The sequence below is a fragment of the Dunckerocampus dactyliophorus genome, chromosome 10 (assembly GCF_027744805.1).
Source record: "Dunckerocampus dactyliophorus isolate RoL2022-P2 chromosome 10, RoL_Ddac_1.1, whole genome shotgun sequence".
Taxonomy (NCBI): domain Eukaryota; kingdom Metazoa; phylum Chordata; class Actinopteri; order Syngnathiformes; family Syngnathidae; genus Dunckerocampus; species Dunckerocampus dactyliophorus.
Window position 1 is genome coordinate 2,887,433 of NC_072828.1, and position 22,407 is coordinate 2,909,839.

A 22,407-nucleotide genomic window follows, 5' to 3' on the forward strand; every position below is an offset into this window, starting at 1 on the left:
GCAGAAACGTATGAGAAAGTATTTTGTAAGAAAAAGCGTCCGGTTTGCTTCGTATCATCCAATTTGTGTGCCCTAACTGCATCACAACCTCAACTCAATGAATTATTGCGGCCACTAGATGTCTCCAAAAAAACAACTACCAGTGAGGCAGTGACCCTATCGCATCCCTACGTTCAGACAAGCTGACTCATCCGGTTTGTTCAAGGACCCGTGTGAGAACTTACTAAAGCGTTACCCCTCAGCACTCATTTACTCAAAGTGCTCACTTCACTTTTGAGGCAAAGGGTTTCTGAAGTTGTAAAAACTGCTGTAAAACGTCTGGGAAAGTCACTCTGATGACGTCGCCGTGATGATGTCGTAACTACTTAGACTTAAGCTCTTCATAAATATTTGATAGAAATCCTGCCTTTTATTGGGACGATGGCGTCTTAACAGGCGGGAAAGGTTTCAGCAAATACACTTTGAGACTGTTTGGCTGAAAATGTAGACGTCCTTTTTAAGGTCATGTCATGTTTATTTTATTCTAAATTCATCACAGCAAATCTTCCAGGTCCTAAAGCAGCAAAACAAACTGTCACACTACCACCACCACCTTCTACTGTTGGCATTCTTTTGTTCTTTTTCTGAAATGCAGCATTACTTTTACGCCAGATGTAATGGGACACACACCTTTTGTCTTGTCAGACCGCAGAGTATTTTCCTAAAGGTCTTGGGGATCATCAAGATGTTTTCTGGCAAAATGGAGAAGAGCCTTAATGTTGTTTTTGTTCAACAGTGGTTTTGGTCTTGGAACTCTGCCATGCAGGCCGTTTGTGCCCAGTGTCTTTCTTATGGTGGAGTCATGAACTCTGACCTTAACTGAAGCAAGTGAGGCCTGCAGTTCTTTGGATGTTGTTGTGGGGTCTTTTGTGACCTCTGGGATGAGTTGTGGCTGCGCTCTTGGGGTCATTTTGGTTGGCCGGCCACTCCTGTTAAGGTTCACCACTGTTCCATGTTTTGGCCATTTGTGGATAATGGCTCTCACTGTGGTTTGCGGGAGTCCCAAAGCTTTAGAAATGGCTTTCTAAAATTTTCCAGACTGATAGATCTCAATTAATCACAGTTAAGTTCTGTTTTAACGGGGGGGCAATTACTTTTTTTCTCCCATAATAATAAAAAGTTTCATTTAAAAACTGCATTTTGTGTTCAGTTTCATTGTCACTGACTAATATTTAAATTAGTTTGATGATCTGAAACATCGTGTGACAAACATGCAAAAAAAATAAAAATCAGAAAGGGGGCAAACATTTTTTCACACCCCTGTACATTTCAAGAAAAAGCAGCCTGCATGTCAGTTTTGTGATCCATCCATCCATTTTCTATACCGCTTCATCCTCATTAGGGTCGCGGGGGCATGCTGGAGCCTATCCCAGCTGACTTCGGGCGACAGGCAGGGTTTCTCCAGTTTTGTGATATCGGTGAAAAAGTATATTATTAGTATGACATTTTCTCCTGAAGTACACTTTTTTTTGCTGTTTTTTTCCATTTCTGTTGTTTTTTTTTGTTTTCTACAGTTCCATTTTCTTTTCCTTATAATGCTCTGACTTTATTCCTATAATATTTTTGACTTTATTGTTATAATGTTAAAGCTTTTTTCACAATCTAATTTTCCAAAAATTTGTTTTGCTTTGTTTGTCATAATATGACGATTTTAGAAAATATTTTTTCTGTAAGATTTGAGCTTTAACTTAAGTTAATTTTCTTACTTTAATTTACTTGTTGTTGATTTTTTGTTTTAATAATTGTTTTTTGCCTTTATTTTCCCAATATTTCAACTTTATTCTCATAAAATTACTGCCGTTTTTTCCATTTTTGCAGGATTTTTTTTTCATTTTCTTTATTTGCATTTTTAGAACGTGCAGCGGTTCAATAAAAAAAACAGTCAAGGGCCGCAAATGGCCCCTTGGGCCGCACTTTGGACCCCTCCGTCATAAATCACGCCCTTAGGGGTATAAGGATCTCCCCGAGGCAAATGACTTTACCAAATGAGTTTTTATCCCAACTGACCGGCCTGCGGTCGCTAAAATCTTGGTCAGACCATGACCACAAACATCTAGACTGCAGTGGGTTTAAGGGATGATACATGAGGGGGATTTCTTTTGGTATCCTAAGTCCAATGATGACAAAAAAGTGCTTCTCTTATTGGCTTCTAAAGCCTTAGCGTGTGTTTTTTGTGCGTGTGCGAATGATGCCAAACATTTGTCGATGTGGTTTTGCCGTTTCCCAAGAGGAAAGCTTGTGGCCGAGACCAATCAAACGCTTCATAGGCCACGATGACTGTTAGATCTGTCAACTGGGAAGACTCAGACCTGGTTTTGGGTCGACAGCCAGACACAAGCCCACTCCTCCCCGTCTTCTTCCCTCGCTGGGAATCCCATCATCCATCAGCTTTGCATCCGTTTGTTTTGTTTACTCTGAAAGCGGAGGCCAAGCGGGTCTTGGCCTACTTTCCAAAATAACTCAAAGCGCTGTCTATTTGTTTAGGGGATTCTTTCAAATATGCTTGATAGGACTATCTTCTTTCTGACTTTGTTTGCTTTTCCCTTTTGTGCTTCAGGCCCAATGTGTGTGGCTCTCGCTTCCACTCGTACTGCTGTCCCGGCTGGAAGACTCTGCCGGGAGGGAACCAGTGTATTGTCCGTAAGTTCTACCATCCTTTAATACCAGGGATGCTCCGATCAGGCTGGACACACTATCTGTTTATGTTCATTAAACAACCACACACAAATAGTGTTTTGAGTACAAGACATAATTACCGTAAATTGATGAAAATGATGGATGGCGCTGCAATGTTGCTTCTGTCCACCAGAGGACCCGGAGCCCAAAGCCGCCCAAAGCCGCCCAGACAGAAGCCGACGTCATTGCAGCGCCCCAATGAATGCGTTGCAATGCCATATGCGAAAACTTTAAAATGTTTATTTTTTTCATTTTTAACTTACATTGGGACATTTGTATATTTGTCAGGTACACCGCTTGGGTGTTAAGTTGCTGTATGATGAATTTAGTGTTGTTCGTCAAGTGTTCTTGACCGGCAGTTAGTGAGTCAGACCGTGAGTCAGACTGTTATGTCGTTATACTGTCATATATAATGACCTCCTGTAATTTCCACTGCTTGACAAGCTTGTCGTGATAGCTTGTGGTTGGCTCCTGCCAAAGAAAGAGCTACCATTTCTTCACTGACTTGCGAGCGGCACAGTATTTAAACAATTACTCGTAGTTCTGAAGTAAGGGAGATGTCACGACATTAGGACTTAGCCATAAATTAGTCGCACCGCTGTATAATCCGCAGGGTTCAAAGTTTAAGGAAAAAATAGCGGCTTATACACTGAAAATGACGGTAGTATAATGACAACAAGAGAGGAAAATCGTTCTGTGACACAAAAGTTAGTAGTTACCCCATGAATGTGATATCCACTTCCCCGTGGACAAAAACAAGCTCTGAACTAACTTGTTTGTTTTAAAAACAAAATGTCACTGTGGTAAAAAGTCACATTTGGAGTCCGAAGACCAGAAGCTAGGCGGATTACGCTAGCTAGCTAGCTAGCTTCCGCCAGTGACAGCTAGGCAAAGTGTGTAAACAAAGATGCAATACAAGTCGAACAGCAATAGGTTTGATAAGGGAGTGATCAAACACGCTGGTATTGAGGTTTTAGAGACTGGTTTTGAGTCTCGCGGCGATACGGGACAAAGTGCGTCCCTTTCGGCTCAATACGATTGTTGGCAGCCGTACGTGACACAGCACACACGTAAGGTTTGCCGGTTTGTAATCAGCTTTGAAAGGCATCCTGAAAGGATACTAATCGGCGGCCGATCTATCGGAGCATCCCTATTTAATACCCTTTACTACCTGTTGCTGTGCTACCCGATGTTTAAAAAGGCTTACCTTCTTCTCCTTTGACCCAACAGCGATTTGCAGGAACTCCTGTGGCGATGGCTTCTGTTCCAGACCCAACATGTGTACCTGCTCCAATGGACAGCTCTCTTCCAGCTGTGGCGCTGGAGGAGGAAGTGAGTCGACGTCCCACTCATCACAAACACACCGTAACATTATCAAGCACAAGATTTCGTGGTTGATTTCGTAAGCATTGTTTGTTCCAGATTCACCATCATAAAAACTGGAACCGCTATACTACAAGCAGTAGTAGCTTCCTTATATCCTGATTCCGACATTTCACTGCCTTGTAAAAAAAATAAAGCAGGCTTCGCTACACATCTTAAAATAAATCCTGCAGCTCTGACGAATCTTCGTCAGACGGCTACAGACGTGGGAGCTGAACATTAGATCATTTTGTTGTTCGTCAGCAACGATGCTAACCTAGCATGTGTTGCTTTTAGATTGTCAGTGTAATGTTAGCACTTTAGCATCACATAGCTATGCTAGCGTTGCCTGTCCTGTCCCACTACTTAAAGTGACTATGTTGTACGTGATATATGAAATTTATTACGTCGGACAAGTGCAGAGTTAGAGTGTTCATGTCAAAAGTAGACGCAGCTCATTAGCATTAAAGCTACAGACGCACAAAATGGCGTGTTGCCAGTAGAACGTCCTTTAAACTACAGGTATGTACATTCCAGCATTAAGTCTAGATTTTAGGCAAGACACTTTCAATACACTATTGTTGAAAAATACTATCATGTGGGAGCTTTAATGCCAAAACTGATCTTTTTTATCTTGGGCGGCAGCGGCTCAGGCGGTAGAGCAGGTCGTATTAATACATCATCATCATCATCATGGTTGAATACGGCCTATTAATAGATCGATTTTTTTTGCGTATTTTTTCCCTAATGAAGCCTTTTCAAGCATAAAAAAGGCTAAATGAAGTAAAACACAAATGTAAGGCATTCGTCATGATATGCAGCATTCTACACGGGTCACTAGGTTGTCAGTGATGTTACATTGATGAGACAGTAGCCACCGCAGGAAGTACTGTACAGAACAGGAAGTTAAAAAAAGAACAACAAGGTGCTCTCTCAGTGCTAACATGTGTGAGTCTGTATTATTTTCTTTTATTTTGTCTACTATATTCAGTAATAGGAGTGTAAAGGTGACTATAGGGTTGTTATTTCATGTCTAGAGGGCTCTAGTAATGTTAAAAACTGTATGTATGCGCAAATTCACTTATCATGCTCGGGTCTGGAACCAATTAACCTCGATAAAGCGTATAGCTACATTTTTATTCTCCACTCTTTTCCAAAAACCTGTCCCGATGGTGTCTCCCAGGAGTTGCTGTTGTGTATGCGGTGCGGGGTCATTGTATTGCATGGGATCTCTAGTGAGCACTCGAGGAAGAATTACAGTTGCCGTGACTTATTTGCAGCCCCATAAGGAGGAGTTTATGAAGTCACAATAGTCTTAAGGGGATTATTGCGAGGTTTAAGTCAAAGTTAAACGAGAAGGGTGTTAGCAAATACTTTAAACCCCACTCTGGGAGCGTGCAAAGTACGTGTGGATGTGCGTATTATATATCAGCCTCACTGCTTTAGTAGGCCAAAGTCAGCTCATCAGTCATGCCTGACCCCCCCAACCTCCGCCTGACAGACCCCTCACACATGCTCACGTTGCATGAAGCGCACAACTGGAGCGGTGCAACTTTGTAGGCTAGGGGTCTCGCACTCAACGCACCTGGAGGCAGAGTCTGAGTGAGGCTCTGCCAAATCAAGTATTCCACAAAAAAGGCTGTCAGGCATTAAAAAAAGCACAACCGATCCAATCCTTTCTATCTTTATGAACAACAGCCAGAACATGACACGGGTAAATGAGTTTTCTCCGTAGGGTGGCTGGGCTGCCCCTTAGAGACAAGGTGAGAAGCACCGTCATCCGGGAGAAACTCGGAGTAGAACCGCTGCATCTGGTCAGGATGCCTCCCGGACGCCTCCCTGGGGAGGTGGTCATGGCATGTCTGACCAGTAGGAGGCGTCAGGGAAGACCCAGGACACTTTGGAGAGACTAAGTCTCTCAACTGGCCTGGGAAGGCCTCAGGATCCTCAGGATCCTCAGGATCTGCTTAGGCTGCTGTCCCCACGACCCAACCTCGGATAAGAGGAAGAAGATCAGCAGTTCTTGGGAACACGGGCTTCTCTTGCCTACTCCATGCTGCCAGCATGCCTTGCAGCACTTGTTTTGTAAAATCTTGCTTTAGGTTAGATTTTTAGTGTTAACATGGTTGTTTGTTTTTCCCCATGGTAGTCGTAGTTGCCCCATTTACCTGCTACATGTGCTGCCATTTTTGTGTTGGCACTGGGATTGGAGTTAGTGTTCTGTCTAGTGACTCCCCACCACCCCATTCAAATAAGAGATTCTTCTTTTCAGCAAGCTGAAGTGCCATCCCTTATAGAGTGTTAACTTGGTTAGCGTCATTAATCCGTTCCAGAAGGTCCGACTTAAACCAAACCAGACTCTAACCAAGGCAAGTTTTCCCATAGAAAATAATGTAAATCCAATTAATCAACCAGAAAATCAATGAACTCACAAAGACCTGCTCAGAATGAACTTATCAGCTCCATGGAAATCACATTCTTGCTCACGGTGTCTTTAAAGAAAGAGCTAAAAAACACATCACACAGCAACCTAATAGGTAGATAACAACAGACAAGACACGACCAAGGAATAATGATGAATAATCAGCAGCTATGTGAGCCCTAAACGTGTAACTGAGCAGCCATTTACAACAACGGTACAGCAAAGCACGCTGGGAAACGGGAAGCGTTGTTGTCAAAAAAACATATACCGAGCCTTACATCACTGTGGCCGCCATATTGGATGTGGCAAGGCTGCGCTGTGAGTGAATACAAGGAAATGTACTGACTGTCATAAAGCGCCTTTCTACAAAGTGTTTATACATTCACACACATACTAATATACTTCGGAAACAGTTGGGCACCAAAACAATGTATTTCATCTTCTCAGATGGCTAAGATAAGAACTTTTATTGATCCCACAAAGTAGTGCCGAAAAGTGAAAGTTATCAATCAAAATAATAATCAGCAAATTCATGTCTTTTAAACAATACCCCTTTTAACTAAAAATAAAGTAAATCTTTCCAAAAATAACATAAATCAAGGCACAAGAAACACAAATGTATTCTTATCTAAAATATGTAACACATGAATTACCTACTCAGAGATGGGTGGAGAAGCAAACAAAACAACTGTACTCATTTAAGAGTATCGTTACTTTACAACAATTTTACTCAAGATATGTGATGTTACACATAGCGGTATCTGTATCCGTTGATATCGGAATCGGAAATTAAGAGTTGGACAATATCGTCAAAAAAGCCAATATTGGGCATTGCAAGACAACCCTGCTTGGAGGGCAATCCCTTTTTTTTTGCACTCATGGCAGTAAAAGGCTTTTTAACGCACACAGTTTTACATTCAAAAAACAATACCACAAACGTAACATACTGTATGCACTGTAATGGAGAAATTAACATTTAACATAATTTTACCTGTAGTAGACGCCCTTCGCAAACTGCAAACTTTGCGAGTTTTTAAATGAAACTTGGCCCTGTGTGCAAAAGTCATGGCCCCCCCGTTGACCCCTCCTCCCCCCAGAAAAAAGTGTAAAAGGTTATAAAGGTTATGAATCCATTTCTAAAGCTTTGGGACTCCAGCCAACCACAGTGAGAGCCATTATCCCCAAATGGCCAAAACATGGAAGAAGGTGAACCTTCCCAGGAGTGGCCAGGCAACCAAAATGATCCCAAGAGTGACTCATCCTCATTTGCCTGAGTTAAGGTCAGAGTTCATGACTCCATCATAAGAAAGACACTGGGCAGTGCAATAATGGATTCATCGAGAGGGTTCAGCTATTTTTTTTTGTAAATGCAAAAATACCATCCATCCAAACATATCTTGCTAGCAAATGCTTTTGTCTCTGTTTTTTCAGTGGCGAAAAAACAAACAAACAAGAAAAGAGGGCTTATACTTTATCCACTTGCACCATGGATCTGATATAAGAATAAAAAAGATAGATTAAGATTGATTGTAATTTCCCTAATCTTAATCATGTTTTTTGGGAGTGGAGGTGTGACATAGATTACACATGCGCAGTACAAATTGGCTTGCCTAACACGTGACTGCCGAAAAATATGCTGGCCGGATGCAGACGCGTTCTGCACATGCGTAGAACCGACAAGCACAAATACAGCAGCTTGTTACGTGCCCCACATTGCACGCTAACCAAGCGGACGAACACAAGCCAAGGCAAATTATGAGCCAACATTTTGGATGTTAACCGAAAAACGCGCTAACCGGGGCGGACGTTAACCGAGGCACCACTGTATATGCAATAATATAAAACGGCCATGACGTGCAGGCTGCACTAACACTTAACTCTGATGTCAAGTAAGGCCCCGTTAGTTTGAAACCTTTATTTTGACAGAAACACTAGCGAGAATGTCCGAACTGAAGGTGACCTCTTGAAAAGGAAGGCCATGGAGGATGGAGGCGGGGTCAGCCTCTGACCCGTACAGCAGGATGCACACGGATCTCTTGCCGAGTCAGTGCTTTGGAAAGAGCCATGAAGTCATGTTCCTGCAGGGGGTCAAAAGGCACAGAAAGCAAAGTGATACATTGGAGCTTAGCGAGCTTAGACGAGCTCCACTGGCCTGTCACTGTCACCGTCATCCCTGGCTTGGGATATGTGGAGCCGTTTTAGAGGTTTGGGAGCAGTGGAGGGAAAGCTATTGAGACATAGCTCTGATTTGAGCCAATTTGTTGTGATACTTTCACGGCCTGTGTGTTTCGGTCCAATCATCTTCTCAAGCTCCGTTAGTCAAGCAGGTACACTATATGGACAAAAGTATATAGTATATATATCATTTTCCATCGTCCTCCTTAATACTAGTGGTATAGTACATATACCTTTTGCACAGTTAGGTGAAATATCTGATTTTGTGGTCTTATTTACAGCAACTTTGTTATTTAATTTTAATTCATTTGTATGCATGCAGTTATCGTGCTCCTCCTCATTTCTTCAATAAATGCCTTAATAACTTCATCTGAAATGCACTTTGGACAGAGAATGTGGTGTATTGTTTCAAAAGATGACATTTAAAAACAACGTAAATAAAAACTTAAATAAAAACTTAAATAAAATAAATAAAAAACTTAAATACAAATAAACTTCAGCACACACTCGCTCACAATGCCTGAGGCCACCGGCGAAGGGTAACGCTACATATTGGAGCTGTTGCCGTTCCTTTCTATGTTGCTATGTGAAATCAATGCGCCCAGGAAGGAAGTTCCGCTGATGCTTAAAATGACCAAAATAAGGCAAAATACTGTAAGTATTGCATGTTATCATGAATGTACCTGTTACTACACTCTCACAGCGTGGATAGAAAACCTTGTTGGAGGTTTCTGGAGGTGTTTTAATAGCGTTCTTTCTCGGCAGAATAGGTGCGTCCCATTACATGCATCATTAGCTGCCTCTTTTTACCTGTTTTTATATCTTTAGAACACACAGAGAAGAGAAAGATATGTGTGTTCATGTCTCACATAAGGATTGTGGATGGTGGGCAAAATTCCCCCAAAAGTGCACTTTTCCTTTGATGCCAGTTGGAAAACATGGGTCCCGGGTTGAGACCATTTGGGGACCCCTGGTGTATTCCATGTGCATGCATGTGTGCAATGTAGCTGCGTCCACACCGGCTAACATACCCATTTTTTACCCTTTTTACCCTTGAATACGCGTCGTTGCTCTCCTGGTACACATTTTGTTGCATTTCCCCGGTGTCAGTCTCGGGTTCAGTCTCTGAAGCCTGGACGGCACCGCGGACCATAAAAGCTGTGATTGGTCCCGCCTGCCCACCTCGGATTTTGGATAGTGTAGTGGTTCACATAGCTGATCAGTGTGCAGCGTAGAACATAGACATAGAAAATGAATGAATGGTGAAACTGAGATCCAGAGGAATGGTCTTTGCCTAACCTGTCTACACAGACGCTCCCATTATAAAAGAAAATAGACTAAAAATGACTGGATGGGAACCACCGTGTCGTTAGTAGATCTCCACATATTCAGTCCACCGTTTAAAGGGCGATTGATTACAGTCTCAGTGCACCAATTTCCCCAATCTTCAGGGTATAAAAGCTCATTCTGGCTCTCAGATAACATCACGTAGGCTTGCCTGTGGAGGTTAAAAGAAAGAAAAAACAGGCAACTTTGTGAAGTTGGGCAAATAAAAGCAGTGCTTTCTTTGGCTGCGTGAGTCGACGTTGTGATAACCTGCAGATAGATGTCAGCTCGCGGGCAAGAAGGCTGCAATAAGTCACCATGACAGAGTAGCGGGTCGAGCAGCTGTGCCGAACAACATCCAGGGTCATCTTTATAACCCTGCCGCCTCATAACCATAATTAAGAAATCGTTAGCACCGACATTCTTGCCCGAATGTTGAGAAACAGCTGTCTCAGACTGACAAGGGGTGGCAGCGGACCCTGGGAAAGAATATATATATATATATATATATTTATATATATATATATATATTTTTAAAAATGACAAACTAGGTTGTTGTATTAAAGGTAACATTCCTTCCTCCCCTACTTTCTGATATTGTCTGGAGCATATTACGTGTAGTTTTCTGTAAACTGTCCCTCTCTGTAGGAACTGAAAACCACTCATTTTGGCCTTGAAACTTAACAGAAGTTAGCTCAGCGGGTGTGAAAAGCATGTTTTTCTTCATTTTTCTCAAGTTGCTGCACCTGCTAGTTTTGCGTCATGACATTTCGTGACACAGCGTTTTGTGCCACGAAGTTCTGGGCCACAACGTGTCGGCGTTTCGCGTCACGACGCTTTGGGTTTACGACGCACTGCCATAAATGATTATTACTGTAGAAAAAGCAAAAGAGAACTATTTAGGTGCACTGTGTTTTGTGTTGCCGTGTTTTCTGGCATGGCGTTTTATGTCGCGGCGTTGTGTGTCACAGCGTTTTGTGCCATGACGTTTTGTGTCACGATGTTGTGTGTTATGACACGCTTTCATAAGTTATTAATACTGTAAAAAAAGCAAAAGAGAACTATTTACTTGCACTATGTTTTGTGTCACGGCATTTTTGTGTCATGCCATTTTGTGTCAGAGCGTTTTGTGTTGGGGCATTTGGTGTGACGGCATTTCGGGTCACATCGTTTTGTGCCCATCTTTCCGATCTCCTGACTGTGTGGCTAACATGCTAACCATTAGGCCACCGCGCGGCCCAGGAAGGACATCGCTTTGTTTTTTTTGTAGTGAGCTTTTTGCCCCTCGTGATGTCTCCCAAGCGTGAGAAGACACTTTTGATGGCAGTGCATCAAAGAAAAGGAAAGTGAAAGTGAAAAGTGAAGTGAAATTAGACATGGGAAAATGTTCAGAAAGTGGAGAAATCAACCCTGGCTTCATGTTTAAGGATGAAGATGGCTTCTTCGAGCATGTGAAAGGATCAGCTTTTATGAAATGGACAGTGATAATTAAGCATTGTAGTGGTCGAATAAACCCGTCTCTCCCTCCTTTGCAACGTCCCTTCCAGGGTACAAGAAAACCGTTATTTAACATATTCAATTCTTGTATTTAATCTTTTTATGGCCGTATTTTATATGTGTTCTGCATACAGTGTGAGTGACTGCTTACAGTGTTTGTTTTTGGGTTACGTGTCGTAGGAATGGAAAGTGACAACGGCGACTACTGGCCTGGCATGCATACGTTGTGAAAAAAAATCCATAAGTTTGACATTTGGACAACACCGGGCTTGGTATGTCCTTCTGGTTTCTGTTCTTGCTGCAGTTTAGGCTGACCTGTCATCAGTCTCTGCGGGCCGTGCTAATCAGTACACAACACAGCAATAAAGCTCCTTCGTTTTCCATCACACACAAACACACCAATGCAAGCAGACTCAACACACACTCACACGCTCCGGGACTTCCTGTGTTTCGCAGCCCCTCGTAAAAAGCACCCAGATGTGAGCAGCTGAGCGACAACGCCACGGCTAAAGACAGAGGCGCATTGTTGCGCGGCTGAGCAAGCGCCTTAACACGCAGGCACCCAACACCCCCCTTTGCTGTGCACGTGCAGCTTTCCAGGCACGGGTCATCGGGGTGAACCGTCTCACTGCTTTACTCTCCCAGCCTGCAGAGGATGCAACGGCACGGGGAGGAGGTGCAAGGAGGCGAAGTTAGGCAGTGAGATCATCTGGTCCTGTCTCCAAGTGTGCTTGTTTGCTTCCCCGCCCTCCTCCCATTCAGCTCCTGTGACAAAGAAAACATCGCACACGCTCCAGGTCTCTCAGGCGCCACCTCCAATGTCATGTTTGGTCTCTTTATTAAGAGAAAATACAGTATCCATTACCTGTCCCACCAAAAGCCAAGCTGAGCTCTTTTATATCTGCTCCGCTTTGGGTTGACAGGATTTGGACATCAACGCCTCAAACTGGGCTGGTTTTCCAATTTTGAGAGGAAAAACTGACCAATTTTCCTTTGGGATAAGTTGCTCAACTATGAAGAGAAAAAGACAATTGCACACTAAACTTACAAAAAAAAAACCAAGCCAGCTCCGGTCTGAAAGCATTCGCTCTAATTTATCGCCTTGTCGGCCCTGAGACGCAAGCCAGGCGAAAAGTAGCTTCGGCCAAGTAGGGTCTGTGCACGTGAGCGCTCATTGGAATTCGTCTGGAAGAATTAAGGAGGACTTCTTTGACAGTGAATTACACCTCTGCCCATGAGACTGAAGTGTGTGGAGTTATTTTGAGTCTTTGTCTCCGGCCGAGTCGAACCAGTGGGTGGCAAACCTGGAAGATCTGGTCAGACCCACGGGTGGGGAAGATGCTCATCCATCCCCCCAACCCCCACCCCCCGCATGCCAGAAATGCTAAAGAAAGAGACATAAACAGATGGTGGAGAACAAAAAAGAGGATGTATGGGGAGCGAGAGAGGAAATTAATGTTGAACTTGCGATTAGGATTTTCAAAGGCTGAAAGTTGAACGCAGGAATGCGGAGGAAGAAAGGAAGGCGAATATACACAGACTAAAGGACAAAGCGCGGGCATCCCGTTAAGCCCACATGAAAGGCAAAATAGACGAGGATAGTATAGAATGCTATTATTGTCTTTGCAATACATTGGATGCTCAGGTACAACCCTCACATGTCAGCAAACATTTCACTCTCTTCTGAGGGGAAGGCAGTTTTGATGTCTCAAGGAAGATGGTAATCCAGATTCTGTCACGGTATCTCTGTGCATTCAAAATAAAACGCACCTGTGTCGGTTGGCCCTAACACATGCCCGGCCATTCCATAACCTCACCACCACCACGGTACCACTCCATCTGCATGTTGCAGCTGATAATGCACGGCACCATGCTGTAAAGGATCCGTACACAATTCCTGGATGCTGAAAACATCCCAGTTCTTGCATGGCCAGCATGCTCATGGGACATGTCACACCTGTTGAGCATGTATGGGATGCTCTGGATCGGCGTATGTGGTATTTGGGGCAAACGGTGGTCACACCGGATCCACAGACTGCCCCCGATGAAATCAGACTGCACAAAAATGTTGCGTTTACATATTTTTTGCGTCTAAATTGCTAAAAGCTCATGTTTTTTTGTGGCCTGGTTCCCAACAGCCACTGTCCTCAGGAAGAAAAAGAGTTTTTGTGGATGTTCCATTCCATTCCATTCCATTTTCCTCCGCTTATCCGGGTCCGGGTCGCGGGGGCAGCAGTCTCAGTAGGGAAGCCCAGACTTCCCGGTCCCCGACCACCTCCTCCAGCTCCACCGGGAGGACACCAAGGCATTCCCAGGCCAGCTGTGAGACATAATCCCTCCAGCGTGTCCTAGGTCTTCCCCGGGGCCTTCTCCCGGCTGGGCATGCCCGAAACACCTCACCAGGGAGGCGTCCGGGAGACATCCGGACTAGATGCCCGAGCCACCTCAGCTGGCTCCTCTCGATGTGAAGGAGCAGCGGCTCTACTCTGAGCTCCTCCCGGATAACCGAGCTCCTCACCCTGTCTCTTAGGGTGAGTCCCGCTACCCTACGAAGAAAACTCATTTCAGCCGCTTGTATCCGCGATCTCGTTCTTTCGGTCATGACCCAAAGCTCATGACCATAGGTGAGGGTGGGAACATAGATCGAACGGTAAATTGAGAGCTTTGCCTTCCGGCTCAGCTCTCTCTTCACCACAACGGTCCGGTACAGCGACCGCATTACTGCAGACGCTGCGCCGATCGACCTCACGCTCCAACCTTCCTTCACTCGTGAACAAGACCCCGAGATACTTGAACTCCTCCACCTGGGGCAGGACCTCATTCCCAACCCGGAGGGAGCAATTCACCCTTTCCCGACTGAGAACCATGGCCTCAGATTTGGAGGTGCTGAGTCTCATCCCAGAAGCTTCACACTCAGATGCAAACCGTCCCAGTAAACGCTGCAGGTCACAGCCCGATGAGGCCATCAGGACCACATCATCTGCAAATAGCAGAGATGAGATCCTAGTGCCCCCGAACTGGACTCCCTCGACACCTTGGCTGCGCCTAGAAATTCTGTCCATGAAAATTATGAACAGAATCGGTGACAAAGGGCAGCCTTGGCGGAGGCCAACGTTCACCGGAAACAGGCTTGACTTACTGCTGGCAATGCGAACCAGGCTCCTGCTCCGGTTGTACAAGGACCGAATGGCACGTAGTAGCGCGCCACCAATCCCATACTCCCGGAGCACCCCCCACAGGACACCGCGAGGGACACGGTCGAATGCCTTTTCCAGGTCTACAAAGCACATGTAGACCGGTTGGGCAAACTCCCAAGTACCCTCCAGGACCCTTGCAAGGGTGTAGAGCTGGTCCAGTGTTCCGCCACAAGGACGAAAACCACATTGCACCTCCTGTAGCCGAGGTTCGATTAACGGTCGTACCCTTCTCTCCAGCACCCTGGAATAGACTTTCCCAGGGAGGCTGAGGAGTGTGATCCCCTATGGTTGGAACACACCCTCCGGTCACCCTTCTTGAAAAGGGGGACCACCACCCCAGTCTGCCAATCCAGAGGTACTGTTCCCGACTTCCACGCAATGTTGAAGAGACGTGTCAGCCAAGACAGTCCCACAACATCGCAACATTTTGTGGATGTATGAATCTTTACTGTGGTCGCATACAAAAGTCCTGTCAGCAGAGTCCTGCTTCGCATCAGAATAATAATCCTATCGCTTGTTTGTCGATTTTTCTTCTTTTTTTCAACCTCCCGCTATATCAAGGCCTCCTCCCTCTCTGTCCAAATTCCTGACTGGCTGCAGCATCCGGGAGGATCTACTTATGGCTGATTCTGGGCTGCCTGATAGAATTTAGCCTGAGGGTGCTCATGTCGTGTCGACTGAGCCAAAGCTGCTGTCAAAACATTTGTGTTGTGTTGTACATCGTTAACGTTCATTTTGGAACTGCTTTTATTGGGCAAACAGGAAGTCCTCGCTTTACGTACGAGTTCCATTCCTCCAACAATGGTGTAAGTCGAGTTTGGCGTGAGTTGGAACTAAGTATAAATTAACACCTGGTTGTGTGTTGTAACATTGTAACATGGAATGTCGTTACACAAAAGGTCCTTGAGCGGCTTGGAGCCAATGTTAGTCGACTTTGAGCAGTTGTCTAATGGTGTCTAATGCCACTACTTTTCACTTTCACTTTCTTTCTTTGAACTAGTGAACTTTTAAGCAAACTTAAAAGAACGAAAGTGACGTCCTCACTCACTACGTATTGGTCCGCCCACCTATTCTTCCGTAACTAGTTCTCTTTTCCTGTTCAGTAATAAGTTGTATGAAAGCGTCCTATTGGTTGACTTTAATTGCTGTTATTCGTCTTTGCCCCCACAGTCCAGTCGTGTAATGTCAGATGCATGAATGGAGGCAGTTGTGCCGAGGACTCCTGCAACTGCCCTAAAGGCTACACGGGCAACCACTGTGGACAACGTGAGTGCAAACACAAGCACAGACATCACCTGAGTGCGTGTGTGTGTGTGTGTGTGTGTATGGTTATATAGTGTTTATTTGGCAGTCTGACATGAACAGAAATACTACAAGTAGATTATAACTCACAGGCCGCAGCATTAAGTACACCTGCACAATCTAATAGCCAATCTAATTGATGCTGCAGTCATAATGTAATCATTTCATATTATCATTTAAGGTGCAAAAATGAAGTGCATTTGGACCTCCATCATTTCAGTCATCGTTTTATCAAATAAATACAATTACTTTTGGGTTTTCTTCAGCTGTGTGCGAGAACGGCTGCCAGAACGGCGGGCGTTGCATCGGCCCCAACAGATGCGCCTGTGTCTACGGCTTCACGGGCCCTCAGTGCGAGAGAGGTAAGATCGTTCACGTGATGCTGCTATTCAGATCAACATGAAACACGGGACAAACGGTGTCTCTATTAGGACTCTCGCAACATTGTAAGCGTAGAAGATATCTGGGTGTGTCGCTCACATACGTATCATCAGCATATGTAAGAAATGTTATGTCTGTATGATTAAACCCTTCTCTGCAGGTGAAGCGCTTATTATTGTCATAAAAATAAATAATATCATAATCATAAATTATTTTGACATCTATCTATCTGAGAGGGACTCCAGGCCTTCAGATGAGGTCGACAACACAGTGCGAGTCTGCCTTATTTGGGTTTTTTTATCGTTCCAAGCTTTAACTGTGGTCATGTGTCGTGAGTTTATCAGCAGATTTATTCTATTAATGCTGACTTCAGTGCCTGCTGAGGCAGATGACTTCATGCAGACAGACAGGCAGACAGGCAGACAGACAGGCAGACAGACAGACAGACAGACAGGCAGACAGGCAGACAGACAGGCAGATAGACAGACAGACAGACAGACAGATAGACAGACAGACAGACAGACAGATAGACAGGCAGATAGAGGGTGTGTGTGTACTGGCCTTTGAGTGGAAGCATGTGAGTGTGATGGCGGAGGCGACTTGTCCGATGAAAAGCACGAGAAGTGGTAGCTGATATTGATTTCGTGGAGAGAAATTGTAACTTTTCTTTTGGAAGGCTCAGGTGTCTTGTGGGAGACTTTTATTGACTTTGTGTGAAAGTCATGAGACACCATCGCGCAAACATTTTTCACAGCAGTTAATGTATTTTGGCATTCATGGGACAGGTGTTCATTCTGTGCATTTCTTTAAGAGAGGCAAAGAAGTGAAGAAGTGATGGCCCCCTAAAGCTAAGAACCGGTTGGGCCCCCCTAGCGGCAACAACTGCAATCAAGCGTCTGCGCTGTGGAGGAATTTTGTCCCACTCATCTTTGCGAAATTGTTGTCATTCAGCCACATTGGAGGCTTTTCCTTTTGAAGGTCATGCCACAGCATCTCAATAGGATTCAGGTCAGGACTTGGACTAGACCACTCCAAAGTCTTCATCCATTCAGAGGTGGACTTGCTGGTGTGTTTTGGATCATTGTCCTGCTGCAGAACCCAAGTTGCTTTCAGCTTGAGGTCACCAACATTCTCCTTCAGCACAATTCATGCTTCCATTTATCACAGCAAGTCTTCCAGGTCCTGAAGACCATCACACTACTACCACCATGTTTTACTGTTGCTATCATGTTCTTTTTCTGATATATGGCGTTACTTTTACGTCACATGTAATGGAACACACACCTTCCAAAAAGTTCAACTTATGTTTACCCAAAGACCTTTGGGATCATCAAGATGTTTCCTGGCAACATTGAGACGAGCCTCTTGGTTGAGTCTTTGTTGCGCTCTTGGGGTAATTTTAGTTGGCCGGCTACTCCTGGGAAGAGTTGTTCCATGTTTTGGCAATCACTGTGATTTGCTGGCGTCCCAAAGCTTCAAAATGGCTTTATAACCTTTTCCACACTCAGTTAAGTTATGCTTTAGCACACATGCTGTAACTATGAAAGTATTTCATTTATTAACATTGAATCCGATATTGCGGAAATTCATTTATCAGAGTCGGGTCTGGAACCAGTTAACCGCTATACACGAGGGATGACTGTACATGCTTTCATGTCAGAGTCTCCAAAAGTGTCCATTCAGACCAGAAAATATTTTTTGGTAGTGTTTTATTTGGAAAGCAGAATCTGGAAGGGTCTGAATACTTGCTGAATATAGCGACAAGGTTGCTGAGCTGGCAACACCGGTCCCTCCTGCTACATCTTCTTATTCTCTGACAGAGGAGCCCAATTAGGATGCCATCTACTGTACGGAGTTGGAGCAACTTTCGCAGTCTGGTTATATTGTGTTTATGAGGCAGGGCCAACAGGTAATGCCAAATCTATTTGTGGCGGGCCGCCACATGAACGTTTGGGAAAGGCTGACATTGTAATGACAAGTACAGTGTGTCTTTAAAATGTGCAGACGCAAATAAGCATAAATGCCATTTTATGTGTCGCTGTCATGCCTTGTGAAATACGCACCACGACTCCTGTTGTTGGCTCATCACCCAAGAAAGTTGGTCCCCTCAAGAAAAAGTGGCTAAATCATCTTTCCTTGGTCTGTCCTCCTGCTGTCAAGGTCACAAGGAAGGTCGGCGTTGGTCATTTTGCACACCTCATCTTTTCTTCATTCCCTTTTGAGAACCATGCACGCAGTTTGCGTGGAAAAGACGTTTGCTTTCCCAGGTTGGCTGTCCTTCCCATTTGCTGCCCCCTCGTCTTTGTTTGTTGTGTTTCCTCCCAACTTGTGTTACCACTCCATCATCTCTACCTTTTGTGTTGTCCAGGCAGCCCCCCACCCCCACCACCACCCCTTTTTCTTCTTTCATGCAACAGCAGGGTCGTGTTTTCTTGGAAAATACAACATTTAGGGGGTTGAGTGTGTCAGAGGGAACCGTAAAGACATCTGGCAAAAAATAACGATCCAACCCCGCACCCCCCCATCCCCTACAAGCCCACAGGAGTGACTGCATAGACTTTCTTTGTGGCCTGGTCGCGAACATTTCCTGGTGTAAGGAAGGGAAGAAAAGAGAAGAGGGGAGGGATGGATGGATGGAGGACAAATAAAAATGGACTCCCCAGCTGTGTCCACAAAGCGCAGAGAAGGCAAACACCCTGCGTCCGTATTGGAGGGGTACATTGTAAAACCTTTGCTTGTGTGTTTTTGTTGCCAAAGGTCCCTCGGAAAGAATTAGAATTTTATTGCTCGCTATCACTCTAGTTGATGCGTGCAGCCACAATATTAGGCACACCTGCACAGTCCAAGACATGCAGGCTTGGGTACCGTTTCCATTTGATCCGATGCTTAGAAGTAGAAAAAGAAAGCAGTTTATTTTTTACCGAATTTTGTGACATGCAAGTTGAACAGAGTAGTCATTAAAATACTTCAATATTGTAAATCAAATGATCACCAAGTAAGAAATTCACCCATTTTGAATGAAATCCACACCGAAATGTCATAATTATCACAGCAAAACCAGCAGCAGTGCGCAACACAAAGAATGTGCAAAAAAAAAAAAATGCAAATGCACAGCACTTTAACTCATTCAATCCCAGCCGTTTTTCAAGTAGCGGCCGTTTTAGACCATTTTGACTGATCTTTCAAGGCACACGGAATATTGTGTTGTATGGTTATATAAACCTGGAACCTACCAAAAGAAAAAAAGTTTCTACCGTTTTTCCCTTCTTTAGTAATCTGCAGTAGAGCATAGGTAAGTTTCAGGAAAATAAATAAATTAATGAATTCATTAATAAAAAAAAGTTTCAGGCAAATAAATTAATTAATTAAAAAAAGTTTCAGGAAAATAACAAAAATAATTAATTAATTTAAAAAAAAGTTTCATGAAAATATCCGTTCCTGACTAAAAAAGAGCGAAAACCAGCTTTTTGAGAAACGATACATTTCAAGCCTAGCTTTCACTTTGACAGAAATATGTTTTGCTTTTGTGACAGCTCAACTAACTATCTAAACAACTATACCACAACATAAACAACACAAAACATCACAATAACATTTTTTTTTTGGAAATATAACACCATGAACTATTTACAGTTTTCACATTTGGAACTAAACTGCGTGTGCGTGTGCATGCGCTAAAATTTCCCTACGATGCGTATCTTTCTGCACGCTCCACTCCTCCACGCTCTTCCATGTCCGCCTTGCTGTCGAGTGTTTAAATACACGCAAAAGAGACGTGCTGAGCACTTACCGAATGCACTTCTGCCACCTCGTGGCCGTTTTGGCTTAAACTGCTCTAAAAGTGACATCTATTAGTGTGCAGTTGCATCATCACCTCTTTTTGCCTCTCGGCGCAAAAAAAATGTAAAAGACGTATGAATATGTCTCAGGGATTGGGTATTCGGGTTTCTAAAAACATATAAATACATCTTTACTATTAAATGTGTTACCATTCCTCACGATTCCAGCAGAAATGAATTGATACACAATTGTGTTATACTAGCATTATGATGACATGATTACGTTTCGATACGCATCGCGACTTATAAGCGATAACAAGAGATGTATTGTCGGGGTGTCACAAGATCTCGTGTCACAAGATATCACGAGATTAAAACGTGACAAGATGTCTAAAAGTGGGCACTGGGCATGGGACGATAATAAATGAATAATAAGATAATAAATGAACTCATCGCCGTGTGCATGCGTGTCCTCCTCTCCAAACAAGCAGGAAGAGGGTTCACTCTGTGCATTGCTTTCAGCACCTTGGTGCGTTTGGTACATAGGACAACGGCATGAACAGAGTGAGCCCTTTTGTCAGTCATACAGGCTCTTTGTCTCGGTGGGTGGAGGCGGGGCCTCTAGCATACACACAGAAGAGTGCACGAGAGCGTGACATAATAGAAATTAAATTAGCAGATGGCAATATATAGTCATATATATTTGCAATGTACTTTTCTTAAAATGCAATGTTAAAATCGCGTCTTGTCTTGTTCTCGTAGACCCAGCCTCGTCTCGTGTGTCTCCTGACACCCGTAATGTATTCATGTACGTTTATCATGCATTCTAACATGGTGATACCGCCAACAAAGCCGGAGCATTGTTCATAAAGTGTTTGTACAACATTACGTTTTTCACCAACAGAAAACAGAAAAGGAAAAAAAGTCTGTTGAGCCCTCTTTTTTTCTGCCTCCAACCTGCAGGGCATTTTTCCCATCCATTACAGAGTCCTAGTTTCTCCCCAGTGCAGCAAATAATGTGTGGAGGAAAAAACATTCCCAAGGACTAAATGATGTGAGTACTGCGAGACTATAAATTGTATCGTAATAGCATTGGACACCCGCGCATAATGAAGGCCCCCAGTACAGGAAACCTCATAAATCAGTGTGGAAACACGGCAAAGTGTTTTAAACAGGACACACTGTGAATAAAAACACAACTTGATGCAGTACTACTGTTTAATGTACCTATTTACTTACTGTAACAAAGTACAATATGAGTACTTTTACAAGGCCCTTCCACATGCATTATTACATGGATAGACGGTGTGGTGTGGCGTGGCGATGTGTCACTACGCCAGGAACGTAGTTCTTGGGCGTAACAATGTTAATAACAATAATAATAACAATGTTGGTGTATTTTGGTTAATATGCAGGTCACATTATGTAAATGGAGTTTTTTTCAAAAGGCTTTCTAGGCGGAATAGGTGCGTCCCATTACGTGCGTTCTTAGCTGCCTCTTTTGGCTGTTTCTGTATCTTTAGAACGCACAGAAAAGAGGAAGATGTGTGTTCATGTCTCACATTAGCATTGTGGATGATGGACAAAATTCCCCCCCAAAAATTTCCTTTAATGTGTTTTTATTGCAAAACGTCCTTGTTAGCATCTCACTAGCTTGCTAATACATGGAAACAGGAAGCGGCATTCAGCCCGTGGCCCATCTATGATGTCATTAATGGTTAACTCTCTTTGCTAACTAACACAGTTGTGCCACGAGTCTAAAAAATGTTGACATAAAACACGTTGTTATAGTTTTACGATTACATTCGTTTTACATGCATAAAACAATTCAAAATGCATATAAATGATATACACTGCTCCAAAAAATTAGAGGAACACTTGGAAAACACATCAGATCTAAACTGGGGGAAAAATGATGTTGAATATGTTTCCTGATAATAAGTGGGTGATGTATTAGTAACAAAATGATGCCACATCATTTGATAGAAATGAAAATGATCACCCTATAGAGGGGGGAAATCAAAGACACCCCAAAAATGAAAGTGAAAAAATGATGCAGCATACTGGTCCATTTTGCTAAAATGTCATTGTAGCAACTCAAAATGATTCTCAGTAGTTTGTGTGGCCCCCACGTGCTTGTACGCATGCCTGACAACGTGGGGGCATGCTCCTAATGAGACTACGGATGGTGTCCTGGGGGATCTCCTCCCAGACCTGGACCAGGGCATCACTGCGGTACCTGGACGCATGG

The 22,407-nt window shown here is 43.8% G+C and overlaps 1 protein-coding gene across 1 annotated transcript in view; it reads left to right on the plus strand.

The window, feature by feature from the left end:
- Window positions 1-22,407, plus strand: part of fbn2b (fibrillin 2b) — a 141,446-nt gene that overhangs the window by 19,460 nt on the left and 99,579 nt on the right. Inside the window, exons 3-6 of the mRNA XM_054789607.1 lie at window positions 2,597-2,679; window positions 3,946-4,047; window positions 15,865-15,960; window positions 16,263-16,358. Of these exons, the coding sequence (XP_054645582.1) occupies window positions 2,597-2,679; window positions 3,946-4,047; window positions 15,865-15,960; window positions 16,263-16,358 (377 nt within the window). The remainder of the gene's footprint in view (window positions 1-2,596; window positions 2,680-3,945; window positions 4,048-15,864; window positions 15,961-16,262; window positions 16,359-22,407) is intronic.